Source organism: Dasypus novemcinctus, chromosome 7 (assembly GCF_030445035.2).
Source record: "Dasypus novemcinctus isolate mDasNov1 chromosome 7, mDasNov1.1.hap2, whole genome shotgun sequence".
Classification (NCBI taxonomy): Eukaryota; Metazoa; Chordata; class Mammalia; order Cingulata; family Dasypodidae; genus Dasypus; species Dasypus novemcinctus.
In genome coordinates, this window is record NC_080679.1 from 78519556 (window position 1) to 78541550 (window position 21995).

At 39.7% G+C, this 21995-nt stretch overlaps 1 protein-coding gene across 6 annotated transcripts in view; it reads right to left on the bottom strand.

The window, feature by feature from the left end:
• UBR3 (ubiquitin protein ligase E3 component n-recognin 3) overlaps positions 1-10804 on the bottom strand; it is a 280063-nt gene extending 269259 nt beyond the window's left edge. For all 6 annotated transcript variants that reach the window (XM_058300669.2, XM_058300664.2, XM_058300668.2 and 3 more), the window contains exon 1: positions 10215-10804. In XM_058300669.2, the coding sequence (XP_058156652.1) occupies positions 10215-10765 (551 nt within the window). In that variant the 5' untranslated portion in view covers positions 10766-10804. The remainder of the gene's footprint in view (positions 1-10214) is intronic.
• Between the last annotated feature and the right edge of the window lie 11191 nt (positions 10805-21995).

The window sequence follows — 21995 nt, forward strand, 5'->3', positions numbered from 1 at the left end:
AGAACTACTATATCTTGAAAATAAAAAGACAAATAGCCCATTTAAAAAATGGGAAAAAGATTTGAACAGTCACTTCTCCAAAGATGATATACAAATGGCTAAAAAACACATGAAAAGATGCTCAAACTCTCTAGCTATTAGGGAAATGCAAATCAAAACAACAATGAGATACTATCTTACTCCCATAAAACTGGCAGCTATCAAAAAATCAGAAGACTACAATTGTTGGAGAGGATGTGGAGGAATGGGAACGTTCACTCATCCACTGTTGGTGGGAATGCAGAAGGATCCAGCCATTCTGGAGGACAGTTTGGCGGTTTCTCCAAAAACTAGCTATAGATTTGCCACATGACCCAGCAATCCCAGAAGATCTAAAAACAAGGACACAAACTGATACATGCACACCAATGTTCATAGCAGCACTACTCACTATTGCCAAAAGTTGGAATCAACCCAAATGCCCATCAACAAAATGAATGGATAAATAAAGTGTGGTATATACATACAATGGAATACTATTCAGCTATAAGAATAAATACAGTACAAACACAAGTGATAACATGGATGAATCTTGAGAACCTTATGTTGAGTGAAGCAACCCAGGCATTGAAGGACAAATACTACATGACCTCTCTGATATGAGCTGTCTCAGAGAGTTAGAGACTGTATGATAAACTTTAAGGTAGCTGGAGGGTAGAGGAAGGTTGTGAGCTGACAGCTACTTGGGTGAAATCTATGATAAGCTGGAGGTAAATATTCGTACAGAGAAGGGATAAAATGGGGGCATAAGGATAATTTTGGGTGGGGTTGCGTGGGCTTTAGGGGCACTAGGGATGGGAGGATGGGTCAGATTGCCCAAGAAATTGGGGAGAGGGTGAGGGGAACATTAGATCATGGGAGATTGTCAGGAATGTGGTTGAAATTGTGGTGCAGAGAAAACTCTTTAGAGAATGTAATATGGAAGGTTGCCTGTTTGGGATGCTTAAGGGTGGGGGGGTCATCTGTCACAGGGCACGCTTCTGGGGAGTGTGTGAGTGCTCATTTTGTCATAGTGGATTATATCATTGGGTGGAAACCCATACAATGAGAGTGAAGGTATACCCTCATCATGGGGAGGACTGATGTTCTCAAACAGAGGGAATTGCATCTCTTGAGAGAATCGGTGGCTGCCAATGGGTTAGGGCAGTCAAGTATGTCAAGCCCTCAACATTTTTGCAAGTATCTCTGAATATGGTCCCTCAAGTAATGAAGATTGATTGTCATGGTGGGCCCTGAGGGGAGGGAGAAAGAGGTGTTGAATACATGGAATCAAGATAAATGTGGGGCAATGGAAGTGTTCCACAAGATCATGCCATGATGGATATAGGTCATGTTAAACTACACCAAAAATGTATAAAATGCTATAGGCTAAAATGTAAACCATAATGTAAAACATAAGATAACTAAAAATTTAGAAAATTGTATAGTCTAAAATATAAACCATAATGTAAACCCAAATGGAACTATGTTTGAAAGCTATCGTTTCAATATGTGTACATTAGCTATAGCAAATATAATATGAACATGTAAAAAGATCACTGTTGGAGAAGGGACAAAGGGTTTGATGTGGGATATGTGAGAGTACCATATATTGTATATGTGAATTACTGTGACCTAAAACTTATGTCAAGAGAAACTTAATAATCAGGAAAATAAAAAAGAAAGAAGGTAGACACTGAGGAAGAAATGGAAGAAATCACCTTGCCACTGTACATACAGGGCAACACCTGTAGCAGTGATGAAAGGCAAAATATCAAAAACAAAGGTTTTTCATTTTTTCATTTCTATGATACCCTAATTTACCTTTCCTTTATTTAATTTTTCTAAATTTCTATGTATTCTGTATCTAACCTTTAAATGCATCACTATATTCCATTTTTCTATTAATGGAACCTGGCAATATATTGGGCTTCCTTTTTGAAGAAGTTTTGGAATACAGAGAGGTTCAACTACGGTGGGGGAGGAGCACTTGTGTGGGGTGTCATTAGTGGGGGGCACACAGTTGGGAGGGAGTTCTCCAGGGCATGTATACTGGTACATAGAAAGGTCTGGATATTTTCATAGTGGTTTCAGTTGGAAACGACAGATGAGAGAGTGCTGAATTTCTGACCAGGGGAGCTCTATCACATTCCCCAATGGAACAACAATTCCCCAAGTGAAATGGCAAAGACCAATAAAGATGGATGGTCCAACAATGAGCCCTTGATACTGATGGCACTAATTATGAGCCTGTGTGCCCGAAATATGAACTAGGCCTATAGCTGTGGGGTGCCTAAGAGTTACCTCCTGAGAGCCTCCACGTTGCTCAAATAGTGGCCGCTCTCTAAGCCAAACTCAGCATGTAGATGCATTGCTTTCCCCCCAGCATGGGACATGACTCCCAGGGATGAGCCTCCTGGCACTGAGGGATTACTACCAAGCACCAGCTGATGATATAACTACAAAAAGACCATGAACAAAGAGGTCAACTCAGACCGGCAGAATATCTCAGCCTACATGTAATATCAGGTGTTAAAAACTGTTTTTTGACTTTGGATAAAAAGGGGGAAATGGAAAGGACAAGTGAGTTTATATTGCTAAGAGTCTCCATTAAAAGAGTCAGAAGTCATCAGGGGGTGATGCTTATGCATGCCTCAGCAGGGTACCAGAGATAGCCAAGGTAGATGGAAACCCAGGCGCTGGTTCTCCTGAGGGCTGCAGAGACCCACAGGTTCTATGGTCAAGGCAGATGGCTCTGGAGTTCAGGGCCATGTGAGTTAGCCCTACTTTGGAGTTTGTGTTCCTGAGTGTGATGGAGTTGGACTCAGATATGACCTTTCTACACATGCCCCTTCTGTTATTTTTACCGGACCTGTGGTTGGTGTTTGGGTTGGCATATACTCAGGAGACCTGAATCTCTGAACTGTCCATGTGTCAGCCAGGCTCTGGGCCTCAGCAGACTTGCAGCTCCTACTCTCTGGTTTGTTGGACTTACCCTGGCCAGCTGACAGGGAGGTGAAGAGGGTCAACCACCACACCAGGGAGCCAAGAGTGCCTACAGCTGCAAGCAGGAGAATTGCATCCATCATCCATGTGGAATCTAAACCCCCTCTTGATGTAGAGGGGGACTGGACATAGCCATCCCAGGCCCACAAGATGGAGGAATAGAGTTTGGATTAGAGTGGACTTACTGGTGTTCTGCTCGGGAACTACTGTGATTAGTAAGGGAAGAAATTGTAGTAGTGATGTGGAGAGGGTAGCCACGGTGGCTGCTGATGGTTGGGAGAGGGAAGAAGAGATATGGTGTGGGGGCATTTTCAGGATTTGGGGTTGTCCTAGGTGGTGTTGCAGGGACAGATGCTGGGCGTTGTGTGTCCTGTCATGGCCCACTGGGTAGACTGGGGGAGAGTGTGGACTACAATGTGGACCACTGTCTATGGGCTTCAGTGGTTCTCCAGAATGTATTTGCTGGATGCAGTAGATGTGCCACAATGATGGAAGAGTTTGTTGATGTGGGAGGGGTGGCGTGGGTGGGGTGGGGGATATATGGGGACCTCATATTTTTTTAATGTAAAATTTAACAGAAAATAAAGAAGAAGAAGGAAAAAACACATCTATCACTTCACACTCAACAGGATGGCTATTTAAAAAATAATAATAATAAAAACAGAAACTGGAACTCTAGTGTACCATTTGTGGGAATGTAAAATAGTGTAGCCACTGTGTAAAGCAATATTGCAGTTCCTCGAAAAGTTAAGAAGACAATTAACTTATGACCAACACTTCCATTTCTAGGTATATACCCAAAAAATGAAAAGATCTCAAACAGTAACTTGTTTATAGCAAGTATAGCAAGTTATAGCAGTATGTGATGCTTTGATGTTGGATGGACTCAAGAAAATCACGTCCTTAGAGCTAATCCTTTTTTGTGTGTGTGAATCTATTATGGTTGGGATCTTTTGATTAGATAACTTCAGTTAAGGGCCTTTTGATTAGATTACTTAAGTAAGGTATGGCCCAGGGTGGGTCCTAATCCTCTTACTTTAATCCTTTATAAAGGGGATGAACAGGGAGAGAGACATAGAAAGAAAGTCCCAGAAACTGACAGAGAACGCCCCAGAAGCCAGAAGGTGAAATCAATGGAACACAGAAGCAGAGAGAAAGCCAGGAAGCAAGGAAGCCCGGAAAAGGGAGACCCCCCCAGCAGATATCATCATGTGCCTTGCCACGTGAGAGAGGAGTCCAGGAACACTGCAGTCAGTCTTCAGGGAGAAAAGCATCACCTGATGAAGCCTTGATATGGACATTTTCACAGTCTCAAACTATACATCTGTAATGTAATAAATTCCCGTTGTAAAAGCCAACCCATCTCTGGTATATTGCCTTGGCAGCTCAGCAAACCAAAACAGTATTTTTCACAAGAGCCAAAAAATGGAAACAATCCAAGTGTCCAAAACAAAGGAATGGATCAACAAAATATAGTATATACATACAATGGAATATTATTTGGCCATAAGAATGAAGTTATGATACATGCTGCAACATGGATGAACCTTGAAAACATTATACTCAGTGAAATAGGCAAGGCATATAAAGACAAGTATTGTACGATATCATTTATAAGAGATGACTAGAAATAGCAAATTCACAGAGCTAGAAAATAGATTAGACGTTAACAGGGGATGAAGGAAGAGAATAGAAAGTGTTTGTAAAAATTACTTTAAAATTTAAAAAAAACAGAAAAACAGAAAGAGATAACCAACTACAATAAGAGGACCTTGTTTGATCCTGATTCTAACAAATCAATTCTAAGAAATCATTTATGAGACAACTGGGAAAATCCGAACACTCACTAGATACTTAATGACATTAAGGAACAATTGTGAATATTTTAAGTATGTAATGGTCTGTGGTTATGTTTTTTTTTAAAGGTCCATATTTCTTTATTGAAATACATACTCATATGTTTATAAATAAAATTATAGGTGGGGAGCAGATGTGGCTCAAGTAGTAAAGTGCCTGATTTCCACATGGGAGGTCCTGGGTTCAGTTCCCAATGCCTTCTTAAAAAAAAAAAAAAAAAAAAAAATGAGCAAAACAAATGAAAAACCAACTCAGGAGAGCCTATGTGGTTCAGTGGTTGAGTGCAGTCTTTCCACATACAAGGTCCCAGGTTCAATTCCTGGCCCTGCAGTACATAAAAAAAAAAAATCATAGGATATATGAGATTTGCTTCAGAACATTCCAGTTTGGGGGGTGGGATGGGGTAACAGGTGAAACAGAAGATACTGCTTTTCACTAGCTCTATTAATAAAGATCAAGAACTTTGAAAACACTATATGTATTGGCCAGAATATAGGGAATTATATTCTTTCATGCTTTGTCAGTGGAAGTGGAAACTAAGTAATTTCTCTGGAGGATTCCATAAAAGTTTAAAATGCACATTTCCTTTATCCTCACACATAGAAGTATATGTATATAAGTATACACAAAGAAGTATATGCAAAGATACTGACTGCAGCAATGTTTACAGTAGCTGAAGTCAGTAGGGAACAGACTGATTAATTACAATAACAGACAAAAAATGTGAAAATGCAATAGAATACTGTTTACTTTAAAAAAGAAAATGAAACAGTCCTATATGTACAAATAGGAAACTCTGTCCAATAAATATTGTTAAAGGAAAAGAGCAAGGTACAAAAGAATATAAACACCATTCAACCAAACATTCGCTGCTTCCATTTTAGGCATTGCTACAAATAACCTAAAAACCTCCTACAATGTAGCATCTAGAAATGCCAGATAAATTATAGCAAATATCTTTTAAATGTATAACTAAGCTAAAAAGAAAGTAAGGGAAATCTTACACTGAGGAATTCAATGGAGGAAAGAGGAACCTTTACTTTTTCCTTTATCCACTTATTCTTATGTTATAAATTATAAGTATTACTTTTAAAACAAAAAAGAGAAAATTATCCTTTAAGTACTCCAAAAAAGTTGCTACAGATTTAATAATCAATGCTGTAATCTTAGGGCTACTTTTCAGGTATAACAGCTATTATTTTTACTAATTTAATTCAACATTTACTAAGCACCTACTAAGTGTAAGAGTCCATGCTGGTCTCTGACTAATAGCAACATAAGGTCCCTAATTTTTAAGGAGCTTAGAATCTAGGAAGGAAGAACAAACAAGGAGGCAAAAACATCTAATAGTATAGGATTAGGCATGAAAATGGTCATCCTCTGCATCAAAATCTGAGAATGAAATGTTTAAAATCCCAATTTCTGTATGCCAACAGAGCCCAAAACCGGCCAGTCAGACATTATTTGTGCTTTTCAACTACATGTTTTTTTCAGTTCATCCATCTATCAACCAGTTATGACAATGATTCACTAATGGCAAAATTATATTGTTATACATGCAGCTATTAATACATAGTTTCCACAGTACCCTTTGTGATCTCATCCCACAAATGAATCCTCAGTTGTTTTCTTCCTTTGGTATATAAGTCTGCTAAAATTGTCACATTGATTATATCAATATCACTAAATCAAAAATAACTAAATCCCACCCCATGTTTCTATAATTACAAATTTATTTAAATTCTAATAAAGGTTCTAGTGGATTCTCTTTTAATAGTAATACAAAGAAAGATGGCACCCTTAAGAATTGACTCTACACGAATAGCCAAAAGATGGAAAAAACTCAAATGTCCATCAACAGAGGAATGGATAAACAAAATGTGGTATATGTACACACACACACACACACACACACACACACACAATGGAATACTATTCAACCATAAAAAGGAATGAAGTTCTGATACAGGCTACAACATGGATGAACTTTGAAAACATTATGCTAAATGAAATTGGCCAGACACAAAGGACAAATATGGTATGATTCCACTTATATGAATCATCTAGAATAAGAAAATTCATAAAAACAATGTAAATTAGAAGTCACCATGGGTTGGGGAAAAAGGGAATGGGGAATTACTGCTTAAAGGATATAAAGTTTCTGTTTGGAGTGATGAAAACATTTTAGTAATGGAAGGTGGTGATGGTAGCACATTATAAAAGTAATTAATGCCACAAAATTGTACACTTAAAAATGATTCAAATGGAAAATTTTATGTTCTATTTATGTGATCACAATTTTTAAGTGGGGAAAAAAAGAACTGAGACTACACAGTGATATTTACAAATTTCTATGGCAGAAAAACAAAACCCCAAAACCAATACATCTTGCATCTTTAGTAACCTACAGGCATCTTCTTAAATGTCAAAAACTGAGAAAGTTTAAATATATTCTGTCCATACCTAGGTAGTCTAGCTTTGCTCATCAAGAACACCACTATAATTTGTCAATAATATCCAGTTTTGAAAAGGCACCAGATGCAGCCTTCCAACCTATACTGTTAGCCAACAGCCCTTTACATCACTTAAGGCAGCAAATTATGTATGTAGCCCAGAATTATATCTCACCCAAGGAGTCGCAAAAATTTTGGAATAATCACATGGCTTCAACACCATTTATTACTCATTCAAGTTTATCCTTTAAGAAATTGAACATGGCAACTGCTGACACATGCAGGAGTTCTGTGTTTTAGACAGACAATAAATCTTTAAATACTACATATCTACTCACAGAGAATTATGAGGCTGGGGGAAAAAAAAAAGAATCTATGAGATGTAGGTAAAGGCAAATGCCATTAGATTAGGACGTGGACCCCCTAAACCTACATGAGTATTAACAGACATATTAGCATCACAATGAGAGATCAGACTTGCACCTCATCCAAGTCAACCTGGTAATTACCACTGTGCTCCAAAATTCAAGGAAGAACTAATGTAGCTCTGCTAATCTGGTCCAAGAAATAAAAATTCCTAAGTAACAGTAAAGGGTTGCTCCAAATTCTCTATGCTTTGATATCCCTTATAAAGTAAAGTCATTCATAAATTAATAAGGAAGGACAGAAAGAAGGGAGGGAGGGACAGAAAAAAGAAAAAGAAACACAAGCCCAAACAAGAATGGTGCTGTTGTTTTTTAAGACAAAATACACTATTAAATGAAAGTACCAGAAAGAATGCTATTTAGTAGAGACCAGAGAAGTGGTTAAGCAGTCAGGCTCTGGAGCCAGTATGCCTAATTTACTGGCTGTGTAATCTCAGGCAAGTTTTTTGGGTTTTGTGGGGTTTTTTTCTACTTTTGTTGTCCTTTTCTTTGAGGCAAGTTTTTAAAACTCTATGTCACACTTTACTCTTCCGTACAATGGGGATAATAATCAATTCTGGAGATGAACATTAAATGAGCTATCAAGTAAAGCAGTTAAAATTGGAACACCTTCTTCCAAATAAGCCAGCAAGAATCCAAAGTTGATAAAGATGTGGAAACAGGCAGTCTTCTACACTAAGTACCTTATGGGGGCAATTTGGAAATCCCACCTGTGAAGTTCAAACGTCCATCAAAAGATATGTTTAAATAAAGAATGGCAAATTCATGACATGAAAGTCTATTTTTTAAAAATAGAATAAGGTCACTGATGTACTGATATGGAATTTACTGATATGGAAAAAGCTCTAAATTAAGTGAAAAAAAGAGTGCATATGGTAAGGAACCCTGTGTAAAAAAAAAAAGATTTAAAAAATTAGAATACATATTCATCCTTGCTTGTATCTGCACTAAGTAACAGTGAGAAGGAACTGGGAAGATGGAGAGAGGATGGGAGGGAGACTTCAGAACGGGTATCTTTTTATTACAGTTTTTTGCTTTTTTAACTATATGAATATTTTACCTATACAAATATTAAATTTTAAAAAGCATTTTTAAAGTATTAGGAATATAACTTAAACTCTCAAATGTTAGCTGCAATTATTATTGTTATTACCTGCCAGCTCAAAGTACCTTCTCTCTGAAACCTTTTTTCTTACTCCCTTGAGCAGAAGCTGCCTATCCCTCCTCTAACTCCCAGACTACTATTTAAGGAATTTATCACATTCTACTTAGTGGAAGCAGCTTAAGGACTAGGTCCATGTCTTGTTCATTTCTAATATCCATGGAGCTTTGCTTGCACATAGTAGGAACAAACACTGTGGAGTAACTAATCTATTCCAAAGAATAAAAAAGGAATGATAATTTCTGAAGTGATTATACTTTATCATTAATTATAAGACATGAAAATTTGAAAACTTGCATTAACTGGATTTGCTAACACTTTCAACTACTGCCCATCCAGAATCTCTTTCAGTTTATTCTTTTTTCCCCAACACTTCCCCTGACATTGACATCATGTCCGAAGACAACTCACTGCAACTTCTGACATAATTTCTTTTGTCCCAAGTCCCATTATCTTGGTATATCACTTCCCCAAAAAAGCATTTGTTGAATGTCTTCTTTTAGATAGACGTTCGCATGTTAGTCAGTGAACCAAGTAACTGGAAGACCTAGCACTCAATTCCTAATTGGCTCAGTGTTTTGTTTTTCTGGTATGGAGGGTATTCTATAACTGATTGCTCAGTAACCCAACTCAAGATGTCATTACAGCACACCAAATACTCCACTGACAGCTCAACAGTCACTTTTCATGTAGGCTCCTCCCCTTTCCTCCTCCCTCAGCTCAAGTGCTCCTACCCTCCTACTGACAGACAAACTGACAGTTCCGAACTCTTTTTTCCCGAGCGTCCTCTCCTGGCATTAGTTCCAAGACCACCTCCCAAACCCTCATTATCCCGCAAACCAATTCTGTCCACAATTCCACCCTAGTCCCAATCAATCCAAAGCACATCGTCAGTGTCTTCCCAAGAACCAGGCAGCTTTACTTGTGTTTACAAGTACACAACTGACAGCTTGACACCAGATTCTTCAAGTATCCTTCCCCCCCCCCCCCCCCCCCAACACACACACTGGTTCTTTTCTCGCTATCACTAAACCGCCCTGCCTTTCCTAAAATCCACAGCCCCGCGTTCCCGAAACCTGCTTTCGGCCCTCCCTTGCTCCCCACCCCCTTTCCACCGCTGACAGCTCAGTCACCTCCATCCCCCTGTGGCTGCGCCCTCCCCCACTCCCTTCGCTGACAGCTCCGGGTCGGCTCCGGGGCCCGCCAGGCCTCCTCGGACCCCCGTCCGGTCGCTCCCGCTGCCCGGTGCCCGCCGCCCCGGGTCGTCTCGCCCGGTGGGAGGGCTCCACTCACCCACTCTCCCGCATCACGTTGCTGTCCCCGCAGTCGCAGGCGCCCCCAGCCTGGCTGCGGAACATGTTGAAGTCGTGCCCGGTGTGGTCGCCCTGGTGGAAGCACTCGGCGCACAGCGACATGCAGGGAGAGATGCCGCACGTCCGGCAGCGGTAGGCCACGAAGTTGGCTGTCCACACCAGGCCGCAGAGCGCCGCGGGGTCGTAGGCCCGCACCGCCGCGCAGAACTCGTCGTAGCCGCCGCCGCCCGCCAGAAGGCACTTACACCACTCCAGGGCTTCCTCCTCGGCCGCCCCCGGGCCGCCGCCGCCGCCGCCGGCCGCCGCCGCCTCCTCGCCGCCGGCAGCCGCGGCCAGTGGCCGCTCGGCGCTCAGCACCCGCTCCAGCAGCGCCTGCAGCTCCTCGGCACCCGCACGGTTGTCCGGCCGGCTGAGGGCCGCCTTCAGGTGCGCGGCGGTGGCTGCCTTGTCTAGGGCCAGCACCGACGCGGGCAGCTCGGGCTGGGGCGGCTGGGGACCCCCGGCGGCTGCCGCGGCCGCCGCCGCCGCCATGATGAGAGCTCAGAATTTGGAGAGTCCAGGGCCGGCGGCTCCTCCTGCGAGGGTGGGGTAATTGACTGCTGCGACGGCTCGGCCCGCCCAACTCTCGCGATACACAGGAGCTGCCGCGCACCTCCGCCCGCGTCCCCGCCCCTGCACAGCCCCTTCGGGTTGCGGTGCCTTCTCCCCAGACTTCTCACCTGCGTTCCTTCTCTGCTTCTTCACTGTGCCTCTACGCTGTCTACGTCAAGGTTCTCAAAAAGTTAAGAGCTACTGATAGAAAAGACATGCCTTAAATAAAATCCTTAGTATGGGCAATTTTTTCTTTATATGATTGGACTATAGGAATTATATACAGCATCTTTCAGAAGTATCCTAGGCATCTGCAGCTCGTATTGAGATATAGATTCCCACTGTTATCACCTAGGTCAAAGCCTTAGTTATTATTGAATTACTGTATAATTATTATTATTGAGACAGCCTAAAATTTCCCCCTGAATCAATTCTTACCCTCACACTGATTGGTAAATTTCTTGAAAGCAAAGAATGAGTCTTCATCATTGCCCAAAAGTGCTCAAATATTAGTCTGATTGTTGTTAAATGGGATATAATTACAAAACATGCCATTTATTGAGTATTTATTATGTACAAACTCATTGTATGTGTTATTTCTTTTAATACTCTCAACAATCCTGTGACAATGGGCACTGTTATTAGAGAAAACTAAAACTTGAGGCAGCTTAATGTGTCCCAAAACACACAGCTGGCAATTAAATAAGCTGTGAGTGGCACCCAGATCCACCTTTGATTCCAAAGCCCTACTCTTTCCAATGCACCAATACTTCCCAAACCTGTGTGATCCTAAGAATCACCTGACGCTCTGCTCATAAAAATACATCCCTGAGCTAAAGAACCAAAATCTCCAGAGGTTATACTGACACATCTATAAAAATCTGAATTTTAATTCTAAAGTTCCTTAAATTCCTATAACTCAGCTCCAGAGAGCTGGAAATGATGTAGAAACAATTTAGAAACACATGAAAGAGGACAAGGATAGAGAATGAAAAAGCTGTAGGAGGAGCAATTCAAGGAAGGAGAGCAAGAGTGTTTTCAACGCCTAACGTGGTGTTAGAAATGAATTGAACATATCTAAAGCATGCTATTTTACACGGTCTGACCTATATTAGCAAAGCGTTATCAAAGTTATTGTTTAATAGTGATAAGTAATTCAAAAGTTTCTCAATAATTCTCTTTATGAATCACTAAATTATAAACCAAATAAGATCCAGGAACATTCTTCAAGATATGGTATAAGTAACATGTATTTACTAATCAATGTCTGTAGGTTGAAATAGTTGTGGAAGCCTGCTGGTATCTCTCCAAGATTGCTTTCCTGCAGAGAATAATAACATGGGTTCCTGCTCTTTGAGACAATGATGATGCATGCTGGCAAATGCAGCCTTTTTTCAATATTCCACAATGGTATGCACACTCCTAAATTTCTACAAGTTTCAACAAAATTTCACCACTTGTCATCAGTGCCTCTTTGGTTCTGTAAGAAAAACCAAAACAAAATGTTTAAATACTGCCCTCTTTTTCTGTTGCACAGACATTGCAGGGCATGTGCAGAAATCTGGGCATTTACCACATTTTCTAACTATTCTGTTCATGACCCTATCAAACATGTTCAAAATCAGAGAGACATTAAAAATAATCAGTAATAAGAATACAAATAACCCAATTTAAAAATGGGCACAACATTCGAATAGATATTCCACCAAAGAACATATATAAATGGTCAATAAGCATACAAAAAAATACCAAACATCATTAGCCATTACCAAAATGCAAGTAAAAGGATAATGAGATACCACTACACACCTATGAGAATGACAGTAATCATAGACTGATGATAACAAGTGTTGGTGAAAATATGGAAAAACAGCTGGGCAGTTTCTGCAAAAAACAAACAAACCAAAAACCACAAAACCTGTAATTCCACTCCTAGGATCTGCCCAAGAGAAAGTAAAACATACGTCCACACAAAGGCCTGTACGTGCATGTTTGTAACAGCATTATTCATAATAACCCCAAACTGGAAACAACCTAAAGGTCTATCAACTCATGAATGGATAAGCAAAATGTGTCATAATCATACAATAGAATACTATTCTGCAATAAAAAGGAACAAGGTATTGGTACATACTACAATATGGATTAACTTCAAAAATACTATGTTCAGGGAAGTGAATTTGGCCCAACAGATAGGGCATCTGCCTACCACATGAGAGGTCCAAGGTTCAAACCCAGGGTCCCCTGACCCATGTGATGAGCTGGCCCATGAGCAGTGCTGATGATGCACACAAGGAGTGCCCTGCCACGCAAGGGTGTCTCCCGCATAGGGGTACGCCCCGTAAGGAGAGGCACCCAGCGCAAAAAAGTGCAGCCTGCCCAGGAATGGCACTGCACACAAGGAGAGCAGATGCAGCAAGATGACTCACCAAAAAGAGACACAGATTCCTGGTGCCACTGATAAGAATACAAGGAGACACAGAAGAACACACAGCGAATGGACACAGAGAGCAGACAACTTGGGGGGGGGAGGCAGGGAAGGGGAGAAAAAGAAATAAAAAATAAATCTTTAACAAAAAAAATACTATGTTCAGTGGAAAAAGTCAGATGCAACACACACACAAACATATCATAGGATTTCATTTGCATGGAAAGCTCCAGAAAAGTTAAATACATAGAGATAAAAAATAGATTTGTGGTTTACTGGGACTAGGAGTGGAAATAGGAAGTGACTGCAAATGGGCATGAGGCATCTTTTTAGGGTGATGGAAATATTCTAAAATTGGATTGTGGTGTAAATGTAAATTTATTTAAAATAATTTGTACTCTTTAAAAAGGTGACTTAGGGTATGTAAATTATATTTCAATAAATTGTTTAAAATAGCAATAATAATTATTACTTATAATAATATTACTTGTTGTTTGAGATGACTGAAATAAGTTTCTGCCAAGATAAAAACTACTTTTCTACCTTAGCTTTCAAAATCGTTATGACAAGCTCTCAAATCTTTGCTTTCCCTGGATGTCCGGGGTTTACATCATTTGGATCTAGGAAGTCTTATGTTTTTCTACTTCAATGTTGTAGTGTGATATAAAAACTGCTTCTAAATTGCCTCGCAAATCACTGTGCTGTGCATGGGGAATTCCTACAGTGATCATATTTCCATGAGGAAAAGCCAGATTGAAATTCAGCTGAAAACTCTGCACTCACTTAAATGCTGTTCCTCATAAAATTACAGTATTTAAGCATGCTACTATTACTTTACAAAAGACATTTAATAAATTTTAAAGATGCAACATATTGCTACTATGGAAAGCTACAAATAATCCAAAAAAAAAAAAAAAACTGTGTTCTACCTTAATTAATGGGAAGAAGAATCTTGTGATATTTCTAAATTGGCTTTTCAAATTTAAAAAATAACACACAGATAAGGTAAAACCTATAAATGACAGATAACATAATTCCTTCCAAAATTATTTAAAGTCCTTAACAGAATACTTATAAAATAATGTAAGCAACACAAAATTGTTTTAAATATTCTAAAAGTTATTAGTTTTTGTTTGTTTGTTTTTTACACTTTTTAATTAAAGTTAATAGATCACAAAGAATGTTACATTAAAAAATATTAAAAAAACTAAAATACATGAGGTTCCCACATACCCCACTCCCCACCCCCCCACTCCATCATTATTGTACATTGTATTTTTTTGAAGATATATATTTTAAAAGTTGCATTAAAAAATATAAGAAGTTCCCATATACCCCCCACCCCCCCACCTCACTCCTCCCACACCAAAAACCTCCTCCATCATTGTGGCACACTCATCACATTTGGTGAACACATTTTGGAGCACTGCTGCACCATATAGATAATGGTTTACCCTGTAGTTCACACTCTCCCCCAGTACAGTTAGTGGGTTATGGCAGGATATATGCAGTCCAGCATCTGATCCTGCTATATCATTTAGGACAACTCAAGATCCCAAAAATGCCCCCACATCACATCTCTTCTTCCCTCTCCCTGCCCTCAGCAACTACTGTGGCCACTGTCTCCACCTCAGTGCTACAATTTCTTCTATTACTAGTTTTTATATTTATCAGGACTCAGTTGTAAGAGACAAAAACCCAGCCTGAACTAACTTAAGCCAATAGAGGCCATATAAGATCTTACAAACAGTAGGACACCCAGTGCTTTTCCCTGAACATAGGTCCATTGTCTCCAGCAACTTTTGCACATGGGCCTCTGGAAACCAGCTCCAGGCCACAACTTCACAGCAGAGGAAAAGGACCTCTGCCCTGCCAACTCCACTTACAACCTGGGGAAGAACTCTAACTGGCCCAGCCAGTAGCCAGTGCCTCCCCCATTACCAGAGGGAGAGGGTGAGATAGCTCCTGGGTATATAAACATACTAGATGCCCACAACAACATTAACTTCAAATTTTCTGCCTAGCCTCAAACTATAGATTAGAACTCCTCTGTGTGCACCATAAGTTCACCAATTCCAATGGCACTGTTGAAATTCACATTAGAAACATTAATTTATCAAAAAATTAATATGATGTGATATAAATACTCAACTTCTCACATTTTCACATAATTTACTAATAAGGATTAGACAGTATGCTGTCATATTTTGGCATTAGTGAGTACTGCAGTATTCTTTAGGGAAGAGTTGAGAGTTAAATGTTCAAGGTATTCTGCCAGGTAATCCATTTAACAGTCCTGAGAGGTAATTATTGCAGGCAGCAATCATACCCTTTATATCATTGCCTGTGAAAACATAAGAACCATGGGAGGGAAATAATCATTGTCTACAGGTGTCTTCCTCCCTCCCTTCACTCCTTCCTTCCTTTCTGTTTTAACTGAGTCCTTTAACACCTTGCAACTCTACTTACTGCAATTCTCTCATTTGTTAAATATTAAAGACAGGACATTTTTAGTAAGTTTCTCAACTCATGCTTTAGAAATATTTTTGGGATAAAGCATGACAGTATATTCAGAATTTGACCTATATTAGCAACCCTACAGATGGGGTTGTTCAACTTCTCCAAGTTTACAAATGTTTATCAAGTCTATGGTGTCTTTTTATTATCTTTTAATATTATTACAATATTATAAGAATACAAGTTGGCCTCTTTTCTTTCCCTCCCTTTTTTTTTTCATGAACCAGAAAATCTTCCCTCTCTGCAGATCTATTTAAACCGAAAGGATTTTTAGCCATTGTCTTATTCATGCAACATATTAATTCAATAAATATTTGTTGAGCCCTTACCATTTGCTCTCTCCTAAAGCTGAGAAAAGCCTTGTTATCAAAATAAGCAGGGTTGGGAAACAGATGTGGCTTGAGTGATAGGGCTTCCGCCTACCATATGGGAGAACCAGAGTTCGATCCCTGGGGCCTCCTGGTGAAAAAGAAGAAGAAAAAGCATGCCTATGTGGTGAGCCAATACCTGCGTGGTGAGCCAAGTGCCATGTGAGTGCTCCATGGGATAAATAAATAAATAAATCTTTAAAAGAAAAGAAAAGAAGCAGAGCCTTTGGGAGGGTCTCACATGGCACAATTCTAGGGAGAGGACACCATTCACACAGAGCAACAATACTGATGACATAGAGTTTATGGTCTGATGGAAGCATCTTATAAATTGTAACAGCTATAAATATATTATTACTGTTCCTATAATTATTATTATTTTTTATCTTGATGTGAGAAAAGATATTTTAAGGGACACAAAAAGTATTAACCACAAAAGGAAAGACTGATAAAGTAGGTCAATTTAAAAGTAAAACTGTTCATTAAGATACCATCAATGTTGAATGTAACATTTAAAAGAAAATAAAGAAGAAAAAAAAAAGATACCATTAATGTAATAAAAAGGCAAGCCATAGAAGGGGAGGGTTTATTTATAATATATAATCCAAAAAGTACATGTATCTAGAATATATAGAGCTCCTATAAATCATCCTAATAGAAAAATGGGCAAGAGACCTGAACAGGTACTTCATAAGATATCTAGATGTCAAATAAATATAAAAAATTAATAATCATTAGTAATCAGGCAACTGCTAATTAAACCATAGGGAGATTCTACTTTACACCCAAGCCATTACCCAAGTAATGGTTGAAATTTTAAGTACTTAAAATATTGGTAAGAATATGAAGAAGCTAGAACTCTCAAATAGTTCTGGTGAGAAGAGAAAATGGTTCCACCACTTTGGAAAACAGCTTGGCAGTTTTCTATGAAGTTAGACATACACTTACTGTTACCCAAAAAATTACACTTACCAGAAATGAAAACATATATACAAAAAAAGACTTGTATAAGAATGTTCATAGTAGCTTTATTCATATTAGCCAAAAATTAAAACCAATCCAAGTGTTCATCAACAGATGAATGAACAAATTTTGGTATATTCATAAAATGGAATACTACTCAGCAACAAAAAGGAATGAACTACATCAAAGATGAATCTCGAAAGCTTTATGCTAAGTGAATGAAGCCAAATATAAATAAAGTGTGTATGTATAATTCCATTTATCTGAAGTTCTACATTGGGCAAAACTAAACCAAGATGATAGAAATCAGAACGTGGATGCCTCTGGGGTGGGGCAATTGACTGGTAAGGAGCAGAAGGGAAATTAATAGGGTGATGGAAATCGTCTATATCTTAACTGGGGTTGTGCTTACATGTGTATGCATTATTCAGGTTTCATATATACTTAAAAACCATGCATTTTATATGAGCTTTACCTTAAATTTAAAAATTAAATTTAAAAAAGTGGAAACCACCTAAATATTCATCAAGAGTAAAATGAATAAGTTACAGTATATTCATATAATGGAATACTATACAATTAAAATGAGAAACCATGGATGAATCTCACAAATATAATGTTGAGCAAAAGAAATTTGATACAATGGGAGTAGTTATTTATGTTAAAAGTTTAAAAATTGGAAAATGTAATTTATAGTATTGAAAGTCAGCATGATGGTTATTTCTGAAGAGGCACAGAGGAGTGACTGGGAGGATCAAGAAAAGTGGGTGCTTTAGGGGTAGTGATAATGTTCTATTTCTTGACCTGTGTGATGGTTATTCCAATTTATTCACTGTGTTCATTTATTCATTGAGCTCTTCATATGCTTTGTAGTTACACATGTTATACATCAATAAAAAATGTTTTTAAAGAATTACTACTATTTGTGGGGAAAATGCATATATAGTATGTATTCAGTTAATAACTGATGAATGAATGAATCTCCAGTACTAGATATGAAACATTCAAAATTTAAAGGATAACTATGAATGTGGACATATTTAAATTGAAATATTAGGATATACTTTCTAATATTAAAATATTAGAATATTAGAATAGACTGTACTTAAATTTTACAAAATCTCTTTGCCTCTTTGCCTCTTATGAAGGAGACATCATAAAGTTCGTTTATATATATATATATTTTCTTAAGATTTTTTTTCCTCTCCCCTTCCCCCCCTCCCCCAGATGTCTGCTCTCTGTGTCCATTCACTGTGTGTTCTTCTGTGTCCACCTGTATGCTTGTCAGCACCACCTGGAATCTGTGTCTCTCTTTGTTGTGTCATCTTGCTGCATCAGCTCTCTGTGTGTGTGGCACCACTCCTGGGCAAGCTGCACTTTTTTCGGCACTCCTTGCGCACATCGGCACTACATTTGGGCCAGCTCACCACACAGGTCAGGAGGCCCTGGGTTTGAACCCTGGACCTCCCATGTGGTAGGCAGATGCTCTATCAGTTGAGCCAAATCCGCTTCCCTATAAAATTCATTTAATGACAACAATACAAAAACCATAGTGAAGGAGTGGATGTGTCACAAGCAGTTGAGTGCCTGCCTCCCACTCAGGAGGTCCTGGGTTCAGTTCCTAGTGCCTACTGGTTCCCAGTGTCTCCTGGTTCCAGGTTCAATCCCCAGCACCTCAAAAAAAAAAACCATAGTGACTCATGCTCGGAGAGTCAGAATGAGAATTCAGAAATTGTTAAGTGTTGGGAGCAGATCTGGCCCAAGCAGTTAACCACCTGCTTCCCACATGGGAAGTCCCAAGTTCCGTCCCCAGTGCCTTCCCAAAACAAAACAAACAAACAAGCAAGCAAAACAACAAGCAAACAAACAAAAAAAACAATTCAGGGAAGCCAATGTGGCTCAGTGGTTGAGCACCAGTTTCTCACATATGAGGTCCAGGATTCAATCCATGTGCCTGGTACTTCAACAAAAATAATTTTTTTTAATGGGAAGTGTTGCTATCTCTTGTGGGTCCCTGAAGGACATAAACATGAAGCCACTTGGAACACAAGCTTTTTACCTTCTATGGAAAGCAGGCAAAGTTCGCAAAGAAGAAGAAAATGAAAGAAAATTAAATTCATGGACCAGTCTAGAAAGAGAAGAAAGGATGACAAATAGAACAAAGCCTGAGATAAGATTTCATAGGATGATGCTTAGAGAAATGACCTAAAAGTGTTGGTGTCCTACTCTAAGAGTCAGCAAAGGAAAGCTTCTGACCTCCAAGCACATACAGTACCATCACACTGACTTGGTCAATTAATCAAATATTATTTTATGATAGAAACTGGGTTTCTTGAGCACTAGGAAGCATGTCTTAATTATTTTCCAGTATCTCACATCATATCTTTAAAATTCCAAGCATTCAATATTCAGTATTTGAATATTCACAAATCAGTTCTCAAAATATGGTTGGCAGATACCTGGAGATCCCAAAGACCCTCCCAGGGTATCCACAAAGTCAAAATTATTTTCATCATAATTTTAAGACATTAGTTGCTTTTTTAACTGACATTCTCTCAGGCTCTACAGTGATGTTTCCCAGATGCTATATGATACATGAATATATTATCCTTCTCACAGTTCTTCTAGTGAATTTTAGTATTTCTGAGGTACTTGATTTAGGTGTAAATATGTGTATTTTAAGAGATTATGAAAAAAAATTTTTTTAATTTAAAAAAAGAGATTATGCTTGTTCTCAGTACTTCTATCATACACTTAATGGATATATTTAGGTTATATCTGCTATAGACTCTATAATCTCATTATCATCCACTAAATTGTTATTTTGAAATCCTGAAGATTACATCACACCTATGAAATGAAATTTTGCAATAATGATTTTGCAAAAATGATTTTTTAAAAATGTTTCTAAATTTTAAAATATTATCTAAAACTTATTTTTCTAGGATTTAATATTTTATTCTAAAAGAGAATGAAATTTATTTATACATTTCTTATATTTAAGAATGGGCTAAAGGGAAGCGGACATGGCCCAATGGATAGTGCGTCCACCTACCACATGGGAGGTCCGCAGTTCAAACCCCGGGCCTCCTTGACCCGTGTGGAGCTGGCCCACGTGCGGTGCTGATGTGCACAAGGAGTGCCCTGCCACACAGGGGTGTCCCCCGCGTAGGGGAGCCCCACACGCAAGGAGCGCGCCCCGTAAGGAGAGCCGCTCAGCCTGAAAGAAAGTGCAGCCTGCCCAAGGATGGCGCCGCCCACACGGAGAGCTGACACAAGATAACGCAACAAAAAGAAACACAGATTCCCAGTGCCGCTGATAAGGATAGAAGCAGTCACAAAAGAACACACAGTGAATGGACACAGAGAGCAGACAACTGAGGGGAGAGGAAGGGAAGAAAAATAAATAAAAAATAAATCTTAAAAAAAAAAAAAGGGCTATTTGACCTAGGATGTAAGGGACTAGTACACAGAAAACTACAAAACATTGATAAAAGAAATCAAAGAAAACCTAAATAAATCAAGGGATATTCTGTGTTCATGGATTGAAAGACTATTATTAAAATGTCAATTGTATCCAAAGCAATTTACAGATTCAATGCAATCTCAATCAAAATCCCAACAGCTGATAGGGGTAAAATGATCACAGAATAAGGAGTTCCAAGAGGAGCTTGTCCTACAGTGCAGTTAATAATCACCCAGTTCTATCTAAAGAACCTGTTTGGGGGATCCAGGGGTCTAGAAAAACATCCTTCAAAGAATAGAAGGAAGAGTTTGAACATCTCCAAGTCAGAAAGAGGCTGGTAGCCTCCTCTTTAACTCTGACCCCAGCATGAGGAGAAGTGGGTTGATTGAAAATCATAGCAATGATAGGCACCTTTCCACCCAGGTCAGATTGCCACCCTAATCTAGGCCCTAGCCCCACCTCCAACATGGAGGAAGCTGGGGGAAACTGCAACAGCCTCTCCAGGTAACTGTAAGTGCTTTCAGCCCACACAAACTAGATATTTGGGTACCCTTGTGGTTCCATCCCCACCGCTGAAAAGGCAGAAGGGACAATGATCCCTCAGCCTCTCCAGAGAACCAGATAGCATTTGGACCAGACAAACTAGATAAGTGGGCACACCAGTGGTTCCATTCCTGCCATTAACATGGCAGGAGAAGGAACAGGGCTCCCTTGGCCTCTCCAGGCAACTGTAGCCTCTTTCAGCACACAGGAACTAGATTGTTGGATGTATCTGTGACTTTATCCCCACCCCTGAAAGAGCAGGAGGAGATCCTCACCCTCTCCAAGCAGCTACAGTTGCTTTCAGGCTGCACAGACTGAATTGTTGGACAAGCCTGGGGCTCCATCCCTGCCCTTGGCAGGGGAGAAGAGTGTCCAGAGTTCTGTCAGTCTAACTGGGCAACTGCAGTCAGGTTTTTTTGTTTTTTTTTTTAAGATTTATTTTATGTTATTTCTCCGCCGCTCCCCGCCCCCCCGTCCCAGTTGTCTGCTCTCTGTGTCCCTTCACTCTGTGTTCTTCTGTGACCACTTCTATCCTTATCAGCGGCACTGGGAATCTGTGTTTCTTTTTGTTGCATCATCTTGTTCTGTCAGCTCTCCGTGTGTGCGGCACCATTCCTGGGCAGGCTGCACTTTCTTTCACACTGGGCGGCTCTCCTTACGGTGCGCACTCCTTGCACGTGGGGCTCCCCTACGCTGGGACACCCCTGTATGGCAGGGCACTCCTTGCGTGCATCAGCACTGTACATGGGCCAGCTCCACACGGGTCAAGGAGGCCCAGGGTTTGAATCATGGACCTCCCATGTGGTAGGTGGATGCCCTAACCACTGGGCCAAGTCCGCTTCCTGTAGTCAGTTTTGACCCACATGGCCTAGGTTGCTGCCCACA